We start from the raw sequence: 17,395 nt of genomic DNA on the forward strand, positions 1-17,395 counted from the left end.
GTCTTTTCCCTAGGGTCAGGGAGTCCAGAACTAGAGGGCATAGGTTTAGGGTGAGAGGGGAAAGATATAAAAGAGACCTACGGGGCAACTTTTTCACACAGAGGGTGATAAGTGTATAGAATGAGCTGCCAGAGGAAGTGGTGGAGGCTGGTACAATTGCAAAATTTAAAAGGCATTTGGATAGGTATATGAATAGGAAGGGTTTGGAGGGATATGGGCTGGGTGCTGGCAGGTGGGACTTGATTGGGTTGGGATATCTGGTCGGCATGGATGGGTTGGACCGAAGGGTCTGTTTCCATGCTGTACATCTCTATGACTCAAAGGTATCAATTTTGCTCTGATTATTGAGCTGAATTTTCTCAGTCCTGTGAAACAATTTTTGGATTTGGGATCAGGGCAAATTAGACAATCTCACTTTGGGCCAAATCTGTAGTGCAATCCCTCTTCTGAATGCTCTTTCCTGAGCCAGAGTCTGACCAGCAGCGTCTGGCAGAGGTGGACCATTAATTGGGCCTAATTAAGTGCCCACTTTGGAGTTGCAATTGGTGATATTGTCAGAACCTTCATGACAGCAAATAGCTCCCACTGTTAAGGCTGAAATATGTAATTCCCTGGAGCTTCTCTCTTTTATTATGCCCCCACTGGGCAGAGCCATGGGTATCAGAGGGCAACAGATATAGCTTTCAAAATCCTGTGGCAGGTCTTCAGGGCGTACCTCTACCTACATTGATACATGTTCTGATGGTGCTGATGGCTACACATTGCTGTGGATTCTTTCATTGGGCTGTTGATTCCCTGGTACACTTGCCAAATTTAATTGGATCTCTAATTGGCACACTCTCTGAAGACTGACCAACATTTTGTTATGGGCATAGAAGTGGCCCAGACCATTGTGATTCAGACATTGGCATCCCAGGTATCTCAGCAAACCCCAGTCCACCCTTGCTTAAAGTTACTCCCAACAACAAAGTTAGATTGATTATTCTGTAACTGTTGTTTTGAGTAATCTAGCAAGTACAGTTCTCCAGTTTTGTTACGCTGTTCTCATATTTGCCAATTTTCGCATTTTCATCTAGCAAGTACAGTTCTCCAGTTTTGTTACGCTGTTCTCATATTTGCCAATTTTCACATTTTCGTTTTGCAATCGACTTTATTCATTACTATAAGATGTTGCTTAAAACTTTCACAAAGGTCTTGTCAAGTCAACCTCATATCTCTTTTGTGTGACAGTATATTTGTTTAATGTTTTTGTGAAGCATGTTAGGATGCTTTGCTCTGTTAAAGGAGGTGTATGAATGTATCTTGTTATTTACCCAAGTAGCAGTTTGCCCAAAGGCCAATTAGCTCATATAAAATTGTTGCCACTGCTTTTGGATAAAATCTTAATAGGTTTACAAATGTGTAGCCTCAGACTTGCTTTGCCTTTTTATATCTTCAGGGCATGGCACATAGCACTCTTCCAGTAAAATGAATCAACTGCAACTTTTTTAATCATATAAAGTTTACATCTGATCCAATTTTAAACTTATCTAAATTTCCCTCAAATTGTTTATAGTTCTTTAGGGATTTAACTATCCTTTATATAACTGAATTAAGCACCACATTATAATTAAAATATTTGATTACTCTCTCAAGTGTATTTACACATAAGTAAATAAGATGGTGCAACATTGATATTAAGTGTAGATCTAATGCTGACTGGAGCTGTTCTGTCTTGGAACTGGAGTAAAGGGGCTTTCATCAAAACAAAATACTTTATTATGTTATGAGTAAAAATGTTATCCTGCTCAGAAAATTCATGCATGGCAGTGTACCTCAATAAGTAAACGGTACTGGAGTTGAAATGTAAAAATACTTATCTTTTCTATATTTTATAACTCTTTGGGCACTATCTTTGACTGTTCATACACTATAATAACTGAATCATTGCAAACAGTAATGTGTGAGCAGCAGAAATGTAGTTATACTGTTACTCATACTATTAATGATTTTTACAAGAAAGTGCACATAACTTCTGAAAACCCTTCTCTTTCTAATAGTTTATCAATGCAATAGGATGTTTCCCTTTAGCAACATAAGCATTTTAAAAGTTCTGACTAGAGTAATTGTATAGCAGAATGGATTAAAATATCTAATTTGCCACAAATGGGAGTGAAGCCTAAATGACGCATCTCCAATGTTCCTGCTGTTTAACCAACTCAAAACCCTGACATCTGCTGGCATTGGATGCGAGACATTTGCAGTGTAAGATATCTCTCAAGTAAATTTCAGTCAGATTTAGGAGGTAGTTGCTGAAATGAATTTTATGATAAGTATCAAATGCTGCAGAGAAATAAATTTTGAATTGGGTGCAGAAGCAAGTATTGCAGAGTAATTACTTAGTATTTAGCACAATGTCAGAAAAATAATTAATCCAGCACCCTTGAAGCAGGATGGTATTAGCAGTTTCTGGCTGTCTCTTTGAAAAAGAAACCAAGGAAAAGTTCAAATGTTTAGATTGTTGTCTGATTGCAGGTTTCTGTTTATGATATTTCTGAGTTTAGTTACTGATTAGTGTTTTCACTAGATTCTTGGTGTCATTTACAGCCAGGTAGGTCTATGGCAATACATTGAACAATTGATGTGTTTGTCGCCTTGCATCTGAGTAAATGAACGATTTGTTCTTTTATTTTTTCTTTCAAAAGCCCTGTGACATGTATCATCTAACTTCACGTTTTTTAAAAAATTCTTAAAAGTCTACCTCTAAATGTGACTTAGTTGATATTGTATTCTGAATTGCAAGTGAAAAGCATTTTTAAATTGGAATTCAACAGGACATTGTAGCTTTGAATTGAATCAGTAATAACACTACAACAAGAGAGCTTTACACACTGTTTTACAAAGAAAATGGTTAAATTTTTGTAAATTTCAGATTTCACTAGTGTGCCAGATGTGCCAGCTCTGACAAGAAGTATCCCAACAGACTTTGTGGAGTCATTGTATCAGGATGAAAATACTGAATCATTTTTAAAGGTAAGTGCTGACACTCTGTTAGTGCTTTGTAAACTACCGCGTGAGCTACATTTCTGAACAGAACTCTACATAAGATAGAATCAGCATTTAAGTTTTTCATAGGCTGGTACGTTGCTTTCCTTGGCTTTGGTAAATATCAGAAGTAAATAATTAGAATGACAGAATATATAGTATATACTAAGACAGAAATATTGGTGTAGACGTTGTGAATTTTAGGTCGCTCTTAATGAGGTTCCAAGAAAACAACAATGAAAGGCTTAATGTTTTATTTCCATGTTGAAATCCATTAAAAATAATCAACCTAACTCATTTCTGTTGTTTAATACCGGTCTAACATTTCAATTTCGTTTTGACTCCAGCGGTTTTCAAAACTTAACATTTAGATGCCTTCACTTCGAAATATGTTTGCAAAAGCATTAGATTTGCTTATGAGAGTATTCTTTCTCATGTGTTTATTCTTAGTTTTCCGTTGAAAGGATTGAAATGTTAGTAACTCTAATCTGTTTAGATGCATGTTGTAGTTTTAATCGCTCCTTTCTCTTTTCCATTTTCCCATGTGAGAAGGCTTTTATTCTTTAAAGTAGTACAGTTGGAAGGCCTTCAGTATCTCAACTAAGTGACCAATATTTAAAACTTTGGGTTTCAGGCTATTCCACCATGGAGGGTATTATATCCAATCTTGGTTTTAGGAGCCCTTGGCCACTCACAATCAATAAGGGATTGTGGCTGTTTAGTTTCCTCCACCAAATGATCCAGAATGTTTAGACTGACTTGCACTTTGTTAACTCGGCATATTTCAGAAACAAGATAGTCCAAGAGTTATGTAAAAGTTGATAACACTCCCTCTGCATCTCTTTCTCCTCACTCCTTGGTGAATATAATCCCCAAGAGCTCCCTTCAGCAGACCATTGTAGATTAGAACCGAACAGAAACTGGAAACTTGCTGTGCAAGTACAGCCTGAGTAGCATTTCATCCCAATCTATTTGAAAGTAACCATTTGTTAATGTTTTTTGCATTGTTCAGATTTAACTTTTAGTTGTACAAGCAATATTTATTTGGCTCAGTGCTGATATATATTTTGTGAAATTGGCTAAGTAGTTATGGTCAGAGTGTCATGCTAAATAATACGAAATTTAGTGTGTCAATCTCTTACATCCTTATTGAAATAAATTGTGTATTTTACTTTTTTGTTTTGAATAATTAGTAATCAAAACTAGGACCAGAAATTATGTGCCTGCAGAATAATCTATTCAAATATTTTGAAAGGCTATCTTCGGTTAACTATGACAATTGTTATTAAAAACAATGCAATCCACATGCACATTCTCAAAATTCAAAATTAATTTTGAGTCTCTATAAAAAAAATGCGATATGAGAGAGAATTAGCCCATGTTTTCTGCTCCCTTTCAGCCCCTTGAAGGTTCATTGTACTGACATTCTGCATTAAACTGATGTGTCTTGATGCAGTGAATAAATGCATTCAAAGTGCTGTTGAAATTTGCAGAAATAGGTGTGGCAAAATGCAGAAATAACCCAAATATTCGTTAAAAATTTCACAATAAAAATCCCCCAATACATTTCGGTTAACTGTTCTGGTGGAAATGTTTTACAAACCAAGTTTGTCACAAGAAAATTACACAACTCAAACTAAAAAAAAACTCAATTATTGCAGAAAGTACACAGTGAGTCACTCAACCTATCATTTCCCTATCCAGCTGTTAACTTTTTGGCTGTCAATGCTTTGTTTAAAGTACTCCAATCATGTGATGCACCAAATTAATCACTCCTTTTTCTCACAATATTCAAAGTGCTTGCTGTGTATTTCCAGAAATTTATGTTTTTAGTTACTGGTGTCTGTGATTGAAGCTGGCTGATTAAATACCGTTCAGAATCAGTGAGCTGAGATGCAAGTTCAGTTACAGTGCTGTCAGATCAATTTGAAGCTCATCATTGATTCTAGTGGTGAGTCATTGTGTGTCTCATGTAAAGAACACAGTATTTTCACTAATTCATCAGGCTTTCATTCTGGAACTGATGCCCACCAGAGCATTCAGATGGCTTCCTGAATGGAGTTGGGCTAACAAAAATGTTCCATAATTTTTTTTCATCGGAAAAGTGATCCATTTGTTCAAAGGATATTTCAAACGTAGAGTATTCATCATTACGCCTCCTAACAAAGAAATTGCATTGTATGCAACACTTCAAAGCCCTTCATAAATCTAAAAGAATTTCACATGAAGAGAATTGCTATTTAATTATTTGGATAAAATTGCAGTTATTTTACAAAAACCCATAAAATAGCCCATAAGTGATTGGTAACTTTTTTGGTTAAGTACATTGTAGAATAATATTCACTAAAGACTCGGGAGGCCTTTTGCTCTGCTTGAAATAGTGTCATGAAATCTTTAACAAGCAGTGGAACTATTAGCGTAGACAGATTGTGGACGGCACGGTGGCACAGTGGTTAGTACTGTTGCCTCACAGCACCAGAGACTTGGGTTCAATTCCCGCCTCAGGTGACTGACTGTGTGGAGTTTGCACATCCTCCCCGTGTCTGCGTGGCTGCCTGACCTGCTGTGCTGTTCCAGCAATAAAGTTTCAACAATGGGTCTGGGTGAGTTGTGCTTCGGCGGGTCGGTGTGGACTTGTTGGGCCGAAGGGCCTGTTTCCACACTGTAAGTAATCTAATCTAATCTAGGATTTTAATTTAACATTTTACCCAAAATAGGTCATCCTTGACAAAATAGCATTTCTGTTTCATGAACATAGAAGCCTAGATCTTGGCAAGCTTACTGCAAGCAACATGTTATCGTGATGTGAAAGGTAGATAAAGCACGGACAAGATGTTGTAGAGAATCGATGGTGAATCGTAATCTGCATATCAAAAAAGTAATCGCTTTTGTTTTGACAATCTTCCTATATTTATGTCTAAAAACAAATTGATTCCTGTGTTTGTAAGAATTCCTAATTTTTATAACTTGAATTTGAATTTAAGAGAATGCAGCTTTGAAACTGAAGTTTTATTTGAGCTTTAAAAGTAAAACTCCAAGTTGCACTTCAAATTAGTAAACAATTTCATTGTGATCTGTGGTTGAACATTGTACTAAGGCTGTGAAAATATTTACATTTCCTGTTTGCTTTGACCCAGTTTTGACCATTTAAGGAGGAAGCCGTACTATTTGAACTCCATATCCTGCTTCAAATATGAAGAATTGCTGCAGCTGGTGTCACTCTAGTGATGCAGCTTATAACTTATTTAAATATTCTCCCTTCATTCTCTCAGCTTTAGGGTGCTAGTGGCACAGCAGTTGTTTACTGTTCACTGAGCCCAGAGATCCAGTTTCAAGTCCCACCTGCTCCAGCGGTGTGTCATAGCATCTTTGAACAGGTTGATCAGGATTTTATCCCTTTGGCTCAAAATGTGATGCTACATAATCCTAAGATTTCCTTAAGAGCTACCACCCACTGCAGTAAAATTTTATTCAGCAGCCTGTTCATGCCTTAAAACAAAATGCAGGATGAGTAAATGGCAATAGAAAAACAGCAAGACAGGCATTTAATTTCGAGTTGCAAGTTGTTCGTGTGGCGCAGAATCCTTAAGCAGCTCCAATACCGGCTATCCAGTAAGAAGTTGTGTTTTCATTAACAATTTTAAAAAATTGGATGTGGTCCACTTTCTGCAAGTATATAATTCTTTGTCATTGGAGATGTAGTAAGATCATAGTTCATTTAAGTGAGTGCATCTTCAGAAGTGAAATTAGGAGTTTAAGGCGCTAGAGGAAGAATCCATTTTTGGTGCTGTTTTGTAACCTTGGGATCCTAAGTAAAATGTGGCTTAATGAATTGCAGCTGTGTGCCAGTTTCTCAACAGTAATGCTACCACTGAGTGCTATGTAATTTTATGTACCATTATCATCTGAAAGCACCCATTACTGTCAAAGCTGCATTCAAGCTTTGTCAGCTCCATTGGTATAGTCTTTGAGCTATGAATAAAATTATAATGTGACAGGAGGAGAATTGTACTTCTTGCAGAAAAAAAGACAAATGATCTCTTCCAAAAAAGGCAACTTATTACTGCAGCTTAAGTGAACCTACAGCAGGCTTCATCCATATATATATAATCTAAAAGTAATTTTGAAACACAAAATGATGTTTGTGTCATACTGCAGTTGCTTCTATAACAATGTTGTGTAGTGCGAATCATCTTTATGAACATTATGCATGGTGACAAAAGGGGGAAGCTTATACATTTGATGTTATCTGCCCTCAAACCATTTCCTATTGGTGGACAATGATGTTTGAAGGCAAGGAGGAAGTATTGAGAAGCATCTGTATTTCTGTTTATTGCTCTTTTAAAGTTGATTTTGTGACATTTGCTTTGCTTTCCACCTCGGGTTTTCCATTTCTTAAGTTTAAAAACACAGTGAGTGTCAAGTCACTCTCTGGATTCGGCTAGATGTTTTTTTATTCCCCGCTCTCCCAGAGTGTGGATCTTTGAACAGCAGCACAGGTAAGATCATGTCAAAGCACTGTTTGAAGTCAAGTTCTGAAATATAATAATTAAATGAAAGAAAAATATTTAAAAATGCCTCCAAATGTAATGTTGCTTTTAAATAATGAAAGTATCACTAGTGTTGAATGATGTCATAGGTCTCCAATCATCATCCATGCCAAAAGTACAATTTAGCAACTGTGCAGTTTTAATGTCAGCTTCCAAATGTATCCAGCCCTCATTTGAACAAGTTTGAAGCATGTTATTTTAGCAAAATTGTTACTACATACATAATTGCCTCCTAGCTTAGATTATTTCACATGCTTTCTGAAATGCTTTGGTGTATGCTACTGCACAACAAAGCTTGTAGTAATTTTAACTTTTATAGAAGAATATTTATAAATGAGGTAGATAATCTGTAGTAACAACAACTACAGTAACATTGAAGAATGGAGCACTTTCAGGAAAATGAAAACTATGATTATCATGTCAATTATGTTTTTTTAGCAGTCACAGAAAACATGGACTTCAGTAAGGCATTCAACAAGGTTCCCATGGGAGACTGGTTAGCAAGGTTAGATCTCATGGAATACAGGGAGAACTAGCCATTTGGTTACAGAACTGGCTCAAAGGTAGAAGACAGAGGGTGGTGGTGGAGGGTAGTTTTTCAGACTGGAGGCCTGTGACCAGTGGAGTGCCACAAGGATCAGTCCTGGGTCCACTACTTTTCATCATTTACATAAATGATTTGGATGTGAGCATAAGAGGTATAGTTAGTAATTTTGCAGATGATACCAAAATTGGAGGTGTAGTGGACAGCGAAGAAGGTTACCTCAGATTACAACAGGTGTCTTGATCAGATGGGCCAGTGGGCTGAGAAGTGGCAGATAGAGATAACTCAAGTAAATGCAAGGCGCTGCATTTTGGGAAAGCAAATCTTAGCAGGACTTATACAATTAATGGTAAGGTCCTCGGGAGTGTTGCTGAATGGAGACCTTGGAGTGCAGGTTCAAAGCTCCTTGAAGGTGGAGTCACAGGTAGATAGGATAGTGAAATACCAAGGTTTTTTAGAAAGCATGTGAAATAATCCAAGCTCGGAGGCAATTGTGAATGTAATAACAATTTTGTTAAAATAATATGCTTCAAACTTGTTCAAATGAGGGCTGGATACATTTGGAAGCTGACATTAAAACTGCACAGTTGCTAAATTGTACATTTGGCATGGATGATGATTGGAGACCTATGACCTTTATTGGTCAGATTATTGAGTACAGGAGTTGAGAGGTCATGTTGCGGCTGTACAGGACATTGGTTCGGCCACTGTTGGAATATTGTATGCTGTTCTGGTCTCCTTCCTATCGGAAAGATGTTGTGAAACTTGAAAGAATTCAAAAAAGATTTACAAGGATGTTGCCAAGATGAGAGGATTTGAGCTATTTAAGCTGTTTTCCCTGGAGCATCGGAGGCTGAGGGGTGACCTTATAAAGGTTTACAAAATTATGAGGGGCATGGATAGGATAAATAGGCAAAGTCTTTTCCCTGTCATGGGAGAGTCCAGAACTAGAGGGTATAGGTTTAGGGTGAGAGGGAAAAGATATAAAAGAGACTTAAGGGGCAACTTTTTCACACAGGGTGGTACGTGTATGGAATGAGTTGCCAGAGGAAGTGGTGGAGGCTAGTACAATTGCAACATTTAAAAGGCACCTGGATGGGTATATGAGTAGGAAGGGTTTGGAGGGATATGGGCCGGGTGCTGGCAGGTGGGACTAGATTGGGTTGGGATATCTGGTCGGCATGGATGGGTTGGACCGAAGGGTCTGCTCCCGTGCTGTACATCTCTATGATTCTATGACTATCCTCTTGACGAGGTAGTGAGTTGGTGTTTATATACCTCTGGATCTTGTTCTTATTTCATTCATGTGCTAAATTTGGGTTGAATTGAAAACCAGTTGTCACTGAAAGGTTAAACTGGCATGGGGGTAGGGTTCAAACACTTTGACTGTTTCTGTTAAACACCTCAACAAGGTTCCCATGGGATTTTCTTCTACATGTTGACATTCTACTAAATAGCTGAAGGAATTAATCTATAAATATATTTGCATGAATACTGCTACTTCCATGGTGCATTGCTCATGAAAGAGTTATTCATTTCTATGCTTAAATATTTATGTGCTGACAGCTTGCTAATTGTGGCTTGTCCATTTTTAGTCATGTTCCACAATTTCAGGGAGGATGAATTGGTTTGCAGAAAGAGAATGCTGGTTATATTTTTTTTTTTCGCTTTCTGTACTCTGATCAACTGTAACAGCTGTTATGGTACTCCATCTCAAACCTTGTGCAGGTCACAATCAAACAAGGAGGCACTCATGGCTCTGAAACTTAATCCCTCTACCAATAAACACTAACACACCATATGCCGCCTTAACAACCCTATCAACCTGAGTGGCAACTTTCAGGGATCTATGCACATGGACACGGAGATTTCTCTGCTCATCTACACTACCAAGAGTCTTACAAATAGCCCAGTACTCTGTATTCCTGTTATTCCTTCCAAAATGAATCGCCTCACACTCTTCCACATTAAGCTTCATTTTGCACCTCTCAGCCGAGCTCTGCAGCTTATCTATGTCCCCCTGTAGCCTGCAACATCTTTCCATACTGGCCGCAACTTCACTGACCTTAATGTCATCCACAAATTTACTAACCCATCCTTTTACGCCCTCATCTAGGTCATTTATAAAAATGACAAGCCGCAGTGGCCCCAAAACAGAGCCTTGCAGTACACCACTAGTAACTGAACTCCAGGATGAACATTTCCCATGAACCACCACCCTCTGTCGTCTTTCATCTCGCCAATTTCTGATCCAAACTGCTCAATCACCCTCAATCCTACGCCTCTATATTTTTTGCAATAGCCTACCATGGGGAACCTTATCAAATGCTTTACTAAAATCCATATACACCACATCATCTGCTTTACCCTCATTCATCTGTTTGACCACCTTCTCAAAGAACTCAGTAAGGTTTGTGAGGCATGACCTACCCATCACAAAACTCTGTTGACTATCCCTAATCAAATTACTCCTGTCTAGATGGTTATAAATCCAAACTGTTATAAACTTTTCCAGCACTTTACCCACAACCGAAGTAAGGCTCACTGGTCTAGGATTGTCTCTAATCCCTTTCTTGAGCAACAGGATATTTGCTATCCTCCAGGCTTCTGCCACTATTCCTGTAGACAATGATGACATAAAACTCAAAGTCAAAGATTCTGCAATATCCTCCCTAGTTTCCCAGAGAATGCTAGGATAAATCCCATCTGGTTCAGGGGATTTATCTATTTTCACACTTGCCAGAATTGCTAACACTTCCTCCTTTTGAATCTCAATCCCGTCTAGTCTAATGGTCCTTTTTCTTATCTCAGACTCCACGTACAACTTCCCACTCCTATCTTTGACTGGAGCCTAATCTTATTCTAGTCATTCTTTTATTCCTGACTGATTTGTAATATGTGCATAGCCATCAAAGGGGATAATGTTCAATTTCATTCACTTGTTAGATGTTCACAAGTAGCATTTGGTAGAATATTCAGTTGAATATTTTGTGTTTCTACCTGTAATGAAAACATTCTCTCTCAATCTAAATTTTCGTACCGTTACTATTGGCAGGCGTCATACTTTGGCAAGTAAGGTAACGGTAGTAATGAGTTGCGAGGTTGTTTTCACTCGGAGACCTAGGGTTGAATTTTCCCAAATATCAGCTAATTGTCAATTTTCCCTGTTAATACCCTGTCTGAAGTAGTGCTACTCTTTTCCAGTTGAGTATGGGAGCATCACATGTTGATTATAATTAAGCAATAGGAGAAGAGAGGAAACAACAAACAAAATGCTGCAGTTGCTTTTGGGACAAAGCAGGGGCTGTTTTCCTTTCAAATAACAGCAACTTAGGGTCAATGAATGGCGACTTCACCTAATTCCAAACATTTTGATGTAGGTGTAAATTAAGTCCTGGCTTGTTGCACTAGTTTATCACAATGTAAGTTGATATTCCACCTGCTCTATGGCCTATTCTTCCTCCTTGGAAGATGGTTGCTGCTTTCTCAGCTCTTCGATGTCTATCACACCCTCTACTTTGTGCTCCAGTTGCGCAGAGCACAGAATGAAAAGGATTAGGTCATGCAGTCTGTCTGGAGTGTACTGTCAGCCCCCAGTCTGATCCAGGCAACTGAATCTCATCTTCAGGAGGCTTATCATTTGCTCAAATATGGCCCTCGCCAAAGAATGGGCTGCATTGTATTTGTTCTCTGCCTCAGTGGCGAGTTATGTAATGGAGATGTTGGGGTAGCCCTCATCTCCATTCTTGTAAAGCATTTAGCCCTTGAAATGCAGCAGGCATCTTAGAGTTATCTATGATGTGCGGCATCATTCAAACTTCTAGGGTACCTGGCATAGATTTCAAAGATGCAGTACTAGTGATCATAGATGACTGTTGATCAAAAGGAACCTCTTTTTCTGTTGATGAAGTCAACTACTTTTGAAATGGGCTGTCAATACAATGCAAATACAGTCCACAGAGCTCTGCAGCTGATGGAAACCAGCTATATTGACAAAGTCTACTGCCCATGCTGCAACATTGACCTTGAAAGGGGGAGAATGAAATGAAATAGTGTGATCTTGCACAAATTACATTGTTAACAGCCTTTGACATATTTGTTGAGGATTGAGAAATTCCACACAAGTTCCCAATGGGTATTTGAAGGCAGCCCATTGCATGAAAGTTTAGCACAGCTGTCATTTCGATGGCCACTGCGATGGAAATGTGAGAAATAAGAGCCAGAATAGATCTTTTGGCCCCTCTGATCTGGCCTGTCATTCAACAAGGTCACACTGATCTGTCCCAGGTCTCCACTTCTCTTTTATGCAAACTCATGGTAACCCTCAATTTCCCATTATTACAGCACTCTATCCACCTCCTGTTTTCAATACTTATAATCAAAAAGTATCCCCAGTTCTCTGAGGCTGAGGGCTGCAGACATTCACTACCTTCTGTGAGAACAAAATTCTTTGCCCCTTAGTTTTAACGAGCATGACCACCTTCATTTGAAAGTCCTGCTCCAGTGGATAACACAGTTCTGTGATGGCATCAAATAAGATAGACTCTTAACCACTTGTATCGCCTACACATCCTTAGGGACTTTTCTTCTGCAACTTATACATGTGGAAGCTGATCGGCATTTGCTGGAAGTTGCTTTTGGCCTTTGGTATGTTGATGCATTTGCTCCTCCCCAGTTTCACTGCTCATTCATTGTATAGCAGGCACAATGACAATAAACCTTGCTTTGGTTGGTTCCATTGTTCACTGTTCCAGTGAATCCACGTGGGGAATATCAAAAACAAACAGGTCTTCAGTAATGTGAATAGTCAACATTTACATCATACAAAGCTGATCAATTTTTGTTTGGACTGTTTTATACTCCTAATTGGAAAAGTATGAGCTGACTTTATGGAGTCTGAAAGATGTGCGGAATGGCATTATGGTTGGGAAACTATTGCAAGATTGAAGAAATGAGATTCTTGATGTCAGCAATAAAACAATCAATTTCTTACTTAAGATTTCAGCCACGAGATGAGAATCTTGTGAGAGGCAAGAGGCATATTTGCATGCATTAATATGTCATTATTAGCTAGTCTCACCTCATTTACTTGCAATTTCTATTTTCCCAGATAAAATAATGAAGCTAGATGGTATCAATTCTCAACTCAAGTCAGGACTGTAGCTTGGCAGGTGCAGCTTGTGGCTTCTTGTCTGGGCGTCCATCTTGGCTAACATTCCCCAACATTTAAGGGCACAATTCAGGGGCAGTGACTGCCAATACCTTTTTAATGGAGGTTGGCATTAGCCCTAGCACATCATAGCACATCTTGGACACACTTTTATAATATGTTTCAGTAGTTCAGTACTCCATTTTGGAGCTCACTGACAGCTTGCACTGTAATGGTGCTGCAGGCCACACACAGAAAGGCACCTATCTCATACATTAGAACAGGGTGCATTTTGGGCTTTTCCTTGCTTTCTTAGCCCTTTTTGCATGCTTCGATGATCACAGCATCTCTATCTTGCCTTGTCTTTTAGAACAGACAGAAATTGAGCGAGTTTGTCATATTTCCCTACAATGAACATTCAAAGGGTGGACAAGTTACTGTAGGGCACCATGCTGTATCAATGTCACACTGAAAACATGTGGTAGCTGCTTATGTGGCAAGCAGCCTTTTTTAATTTATTCATTTTTGTGGGATGCGGGCATTGCTGACTGGCCAGCATTTATTGCCTCTATCTCGTTCCCTTTGAGAAGGTGGTGGTGAGTTGCCGCCTTGAACTGCTGCAGTCCACCTGCTGTGGTTTGATCCACAATGCCATTAGGGAGACCATTCTAGGATTTTGATCCAGTGCCATCCAAGGCAGGATGGAGTGTGGCTTGGAAGGGAACTTGAAGGTGGTGGTGCTCCTATATGTGTGTTGTCCTTGTCCTTCCGGATGGAAATGGTCCTGGGCTTGGAAGGTGCTGTCTGAGAATCTTTGAATTCCTGCAGTGCATCTTCTAAGTAGTACACAGTGCTGCTACTGAGTGGATGCTTGTGGATGTCGTGCCAATCAAGTGGGCTGCTTTGTCCTGGATGGTGTCAAGCTTCCTGAGTGTTGTTGGGGCTGCTCATCCAGGCAAGTAGGGCGTATTCCATCACACTCAATGGTTGCTCAGCTAAACTTTTAAACTGGATGCTTTAAAATGGTAAGGTGAAGGATATACTTTGAGAGATTAACTGTGTAATTTATCTTTCAGAAAAGACATTGAATTCAGGCGTCATCTGTCATCTTGAAGCCAAAGTTCCCATTAGACTTTTTTTGAAAAACGTTTCTTGTAAATTGTCTTGTTTCCTGTGGAGGCTTTTTATGTACTAATTTACTGCTTTATTTGACTATAGTTTACAGCAATGGTTTCATTTTGAAAGTATTTACTTATTGATTAACTGCTTTGGGATATTCTGAGTTAGTGAAAACCATAAAATGCATAACGCTGAATGAATTACCATAGCACCACCACCAAAACATCATCCGATGAGGTTTGAAGTCTAATATCTGTGGCTGTCTGGACCTCACAGTTTGTCCTGGGGCAATATTTATAACTAATGCTCAGTGCAATTCTTGGAGACCTTATTTTTTTTTTGGATCCTTCTGACTGTTTCACACATCTGGTACCTTTATTATTTTGCTTCTTGGAGTTGGAAAATCTATTCTTGGCCTTTTCCTAATTTTACCTTCCTAATAATGCCTTTGTCTTGGAATTCACATCTTTCCTCAAAGCATAACTTATCATATTTACTAAGGACTTAATTTTGTGTGATCTTTTCCCAAAAATAATCTGAAGAAAATTATTGGCTGTATGTTGTGTTCCTGAAGCCCCATGCAATTTGACATTTTTTTTCTGCCCGTATTAAGTGAAAATCTAGTTATACTGGGTATTGATTTTAAATGCTGTAGAGATTTGTGTATTCTGTTTCTCTTGGGTGCAGATACTGGCAATAATAATGAAAAGAAAATATAGCAACTCAGGAATGTAACTCCTAGAATTTCATAGAAATTTGTTGTTTTTGTTGTCCAAGATGCAGAACACGATTGTTCAACTATGGTATAACTTGCTAACGAAGACTGCCATGCCTTCATAATGTAATTGAAGTCGAGTGCTTCTTTCTTTTGATGTTTTTAACTTTCCAGATTTGATAAAAGGAAGTGTACTTACAGCAAAGTTTACAGTAAGTTCACTGAAAAGGGAACTTCTTGCGTGAATTTTCATTTTCTTTTCATTCCTTTTAGAATAGGTATTCACTGTTCAGGCCTTGTTGCTTTGATTTTTTTTGTCATTATCAACTAAGTCTTTCTTGGTTGTGTTGTTGGCAGCGGGCATTTAACTTTCTCTGTAGATCATGAAGTTGGTATCCCATCCTCTACCACATTACTAGTTTCATTTAAACCTTTGCTATTCTTCCTTTTCAAAGAGTTACACTCTGTGGAGGATTTCAATTATGTACCATTAGATTATTTTTCCTTTGCTGTCAGGCCATTCTTCGAGTTGAAATTTCAACTAGATCTTTGAATCAGGGCCTTGGATGTTATGTTACAGCTCATTTTCTCTGAAATGAGCCATGAGTTAAATCAACCACACCAAACTTAAATTATTCTCATCTACCGGGCTGGTTCCCCACAAAGTTTAAAAAAAAAACTGTCATCTTTGTTCAAGGCAGTGCAGAGATGTATGGGAGTGGATGCTGTGATAAATATTTAATTAAAAATGGAGGAAAGTAAGTATATCCTTCAGTAAATTTCAGGAAAAATATCCTCAGACCACAAGTTTAAGTGGTGTATCAAAAAGACAGCTTTTCCTCATGGAAATATACTGTACCAGTATTCAGTTTTCTTGATAACACCAAATTGTAGTCATACTGTCATTGAGTGTTAAATACAGACAATTTTCTGCTGTGCATTTAAACCTTTGGGGACTAGTTGTGAGTACTAATCTCAACCATGCTTTTCAATTAGTTGCATGTCTGATGGGAGGAAGGAATAAATTACACACATTAAGTTTAGTAATCTATATCAGTAGACTTCATCGTGGCTGATAAATCAAAATTTGCCACTCTTGCAGGAACATTCCTCACTTCTCTAAGCAATGTTAGGAAAGGATGCACTGGCACGTCTTTGAACCCCTGTGTGGGTTGGTGAACAGATGGCATATAACTATCAAAACTTACAAACTTCGATGGCAAGTTCTGCCATTTCATGCAGCTGTGACCAGCCAGCCATTTGGAGTACCGTATTGAATTTAGAAGAAAATTACAACCTCCGAGTGACTAGAATTGGAAGATAAATCTAATATGTGATTGTTAGATCAGCAACCCTCCAGAGACTGACAGCAAATCAGTACTGATCAAATTTCTTGTCATGAGGCTTATTAACTTCAGCCAGCTTCCCTCTGATTTCCTGCCCCTTAACAAATACTAGCATCTCTTAAAAGTAGTGAGCAATGCAAGCCATGGCAAAAAGTATAATTAAATTTCTAAAACCTTTAGATCACAGCGTGTGCATGTACCAAGCAAAATTTAAGTGATTTACTTAATTCTAGATTGAACTTCCACAAGCTCAGTTAAGGTAGGCACAGAAGTTGAAACCTATTTGCATATTCCTGTTCCCAGTCATGTCTGTGGCAGCTGTCATTTCAGATTTGTTTCTTTATTAACTATGTAACAGCATGGTAGGAGGATGTACACAGAACAGTTTCTAGAAGCTCACTGAAAGAATCATGACTTTCATATGTAATATGGCTTGTATTTTGATCCTCTTACACAACAATGAATATGTACATATGGGGTGCATCATAGAATCTGAGAAATTCTGGTATGAAAAAGTCATTTATTTTTCAATTTTATCTTTATATGTTTTGAAGTACAATTGAAGTTCAGTTAATCACATCTACAATAATATTCTGTATGCTGATGACCTTTGCTACATTGAACTGGATTAGGGTAAACTTGTCAGCTTCTATGAGGCAGGTTGCTAATATTTAAATTTGGGTTTCAAGTCTCTGATTTGGTTCAAAAATTTGGATTTAATGCCTCTAGTCTGGGTTCCCAAGGGTTTGGACAACTCCTGGTCTTAAACTGTTGAGTTGTCCAAACCCTTGAAAACCCAACCTAAACTTCCAGTTTAAGACTAGAAGATGCAAGGTCCAGCAGCAGGAAGATTTTCCAACATTATTGCCCAGCAGGAGTGTTTCCCTCCTTTCTATCAATTGGATTCTCTCCTCTCCTGCCCTCTCCTCTCTCTCCCCCTCCTCCCGC

At 38.4% G+C, this 17,395-nt stretch overlaps 1 protein-coding gene across 9 annotated transcripts in view; it reads left to right on the forward strand.

Moving 5' to 3' along the window:
- LOC122552912 (rho guanine nucleotide exchange factor TIAM2) overlaps nucleotides 1-17,395 on the forward strand; it is a 370,627-nt gene that overhangs the window by 267,453 nt on the left and 85,779 nt on the right. For 6 of the 9 annotated variants that reach the window (XM_043696131.1, XM_043696135.1, XM_043696133.1 and 3 more), the window contains one exon: nucleotides 2,912-3,012. In XM_043696131.1, coding sequence (XP_043552066.1) covers nucleotides 2,912-3,012 — 101 coding nt within the window. Of the gene's footprint in view, nucleotides 1-2,484; nucleotides 2,591-2,911; nucleotides 3,013-5,854; nucleotides 5,903-7,344; nucleotides 7,524-17,395 lie in introns of those variants that run through there. The other 3 variants (XM_043696138.1, XM_043696137.1, XM_043696139.1) reach the window with 3 other exon arrangements.

The sequence above is a fragment of the Chiloscyllium plagiosum genome, chromosome 9 (assembly GCF_004010195.1).
Source record: "Chiloscyllium plagiosum isolate BGI_BamShark_2017 chromosome 9, ASM401019v2, whole genome shotgun sequence".
NCBI lineage: Eukaryota > Metazoa > Chordata > Chondrichthyes > Orectolobiformes > Hemiscylliidae > Chiloscyllium > Chiloscyllium plagiosum.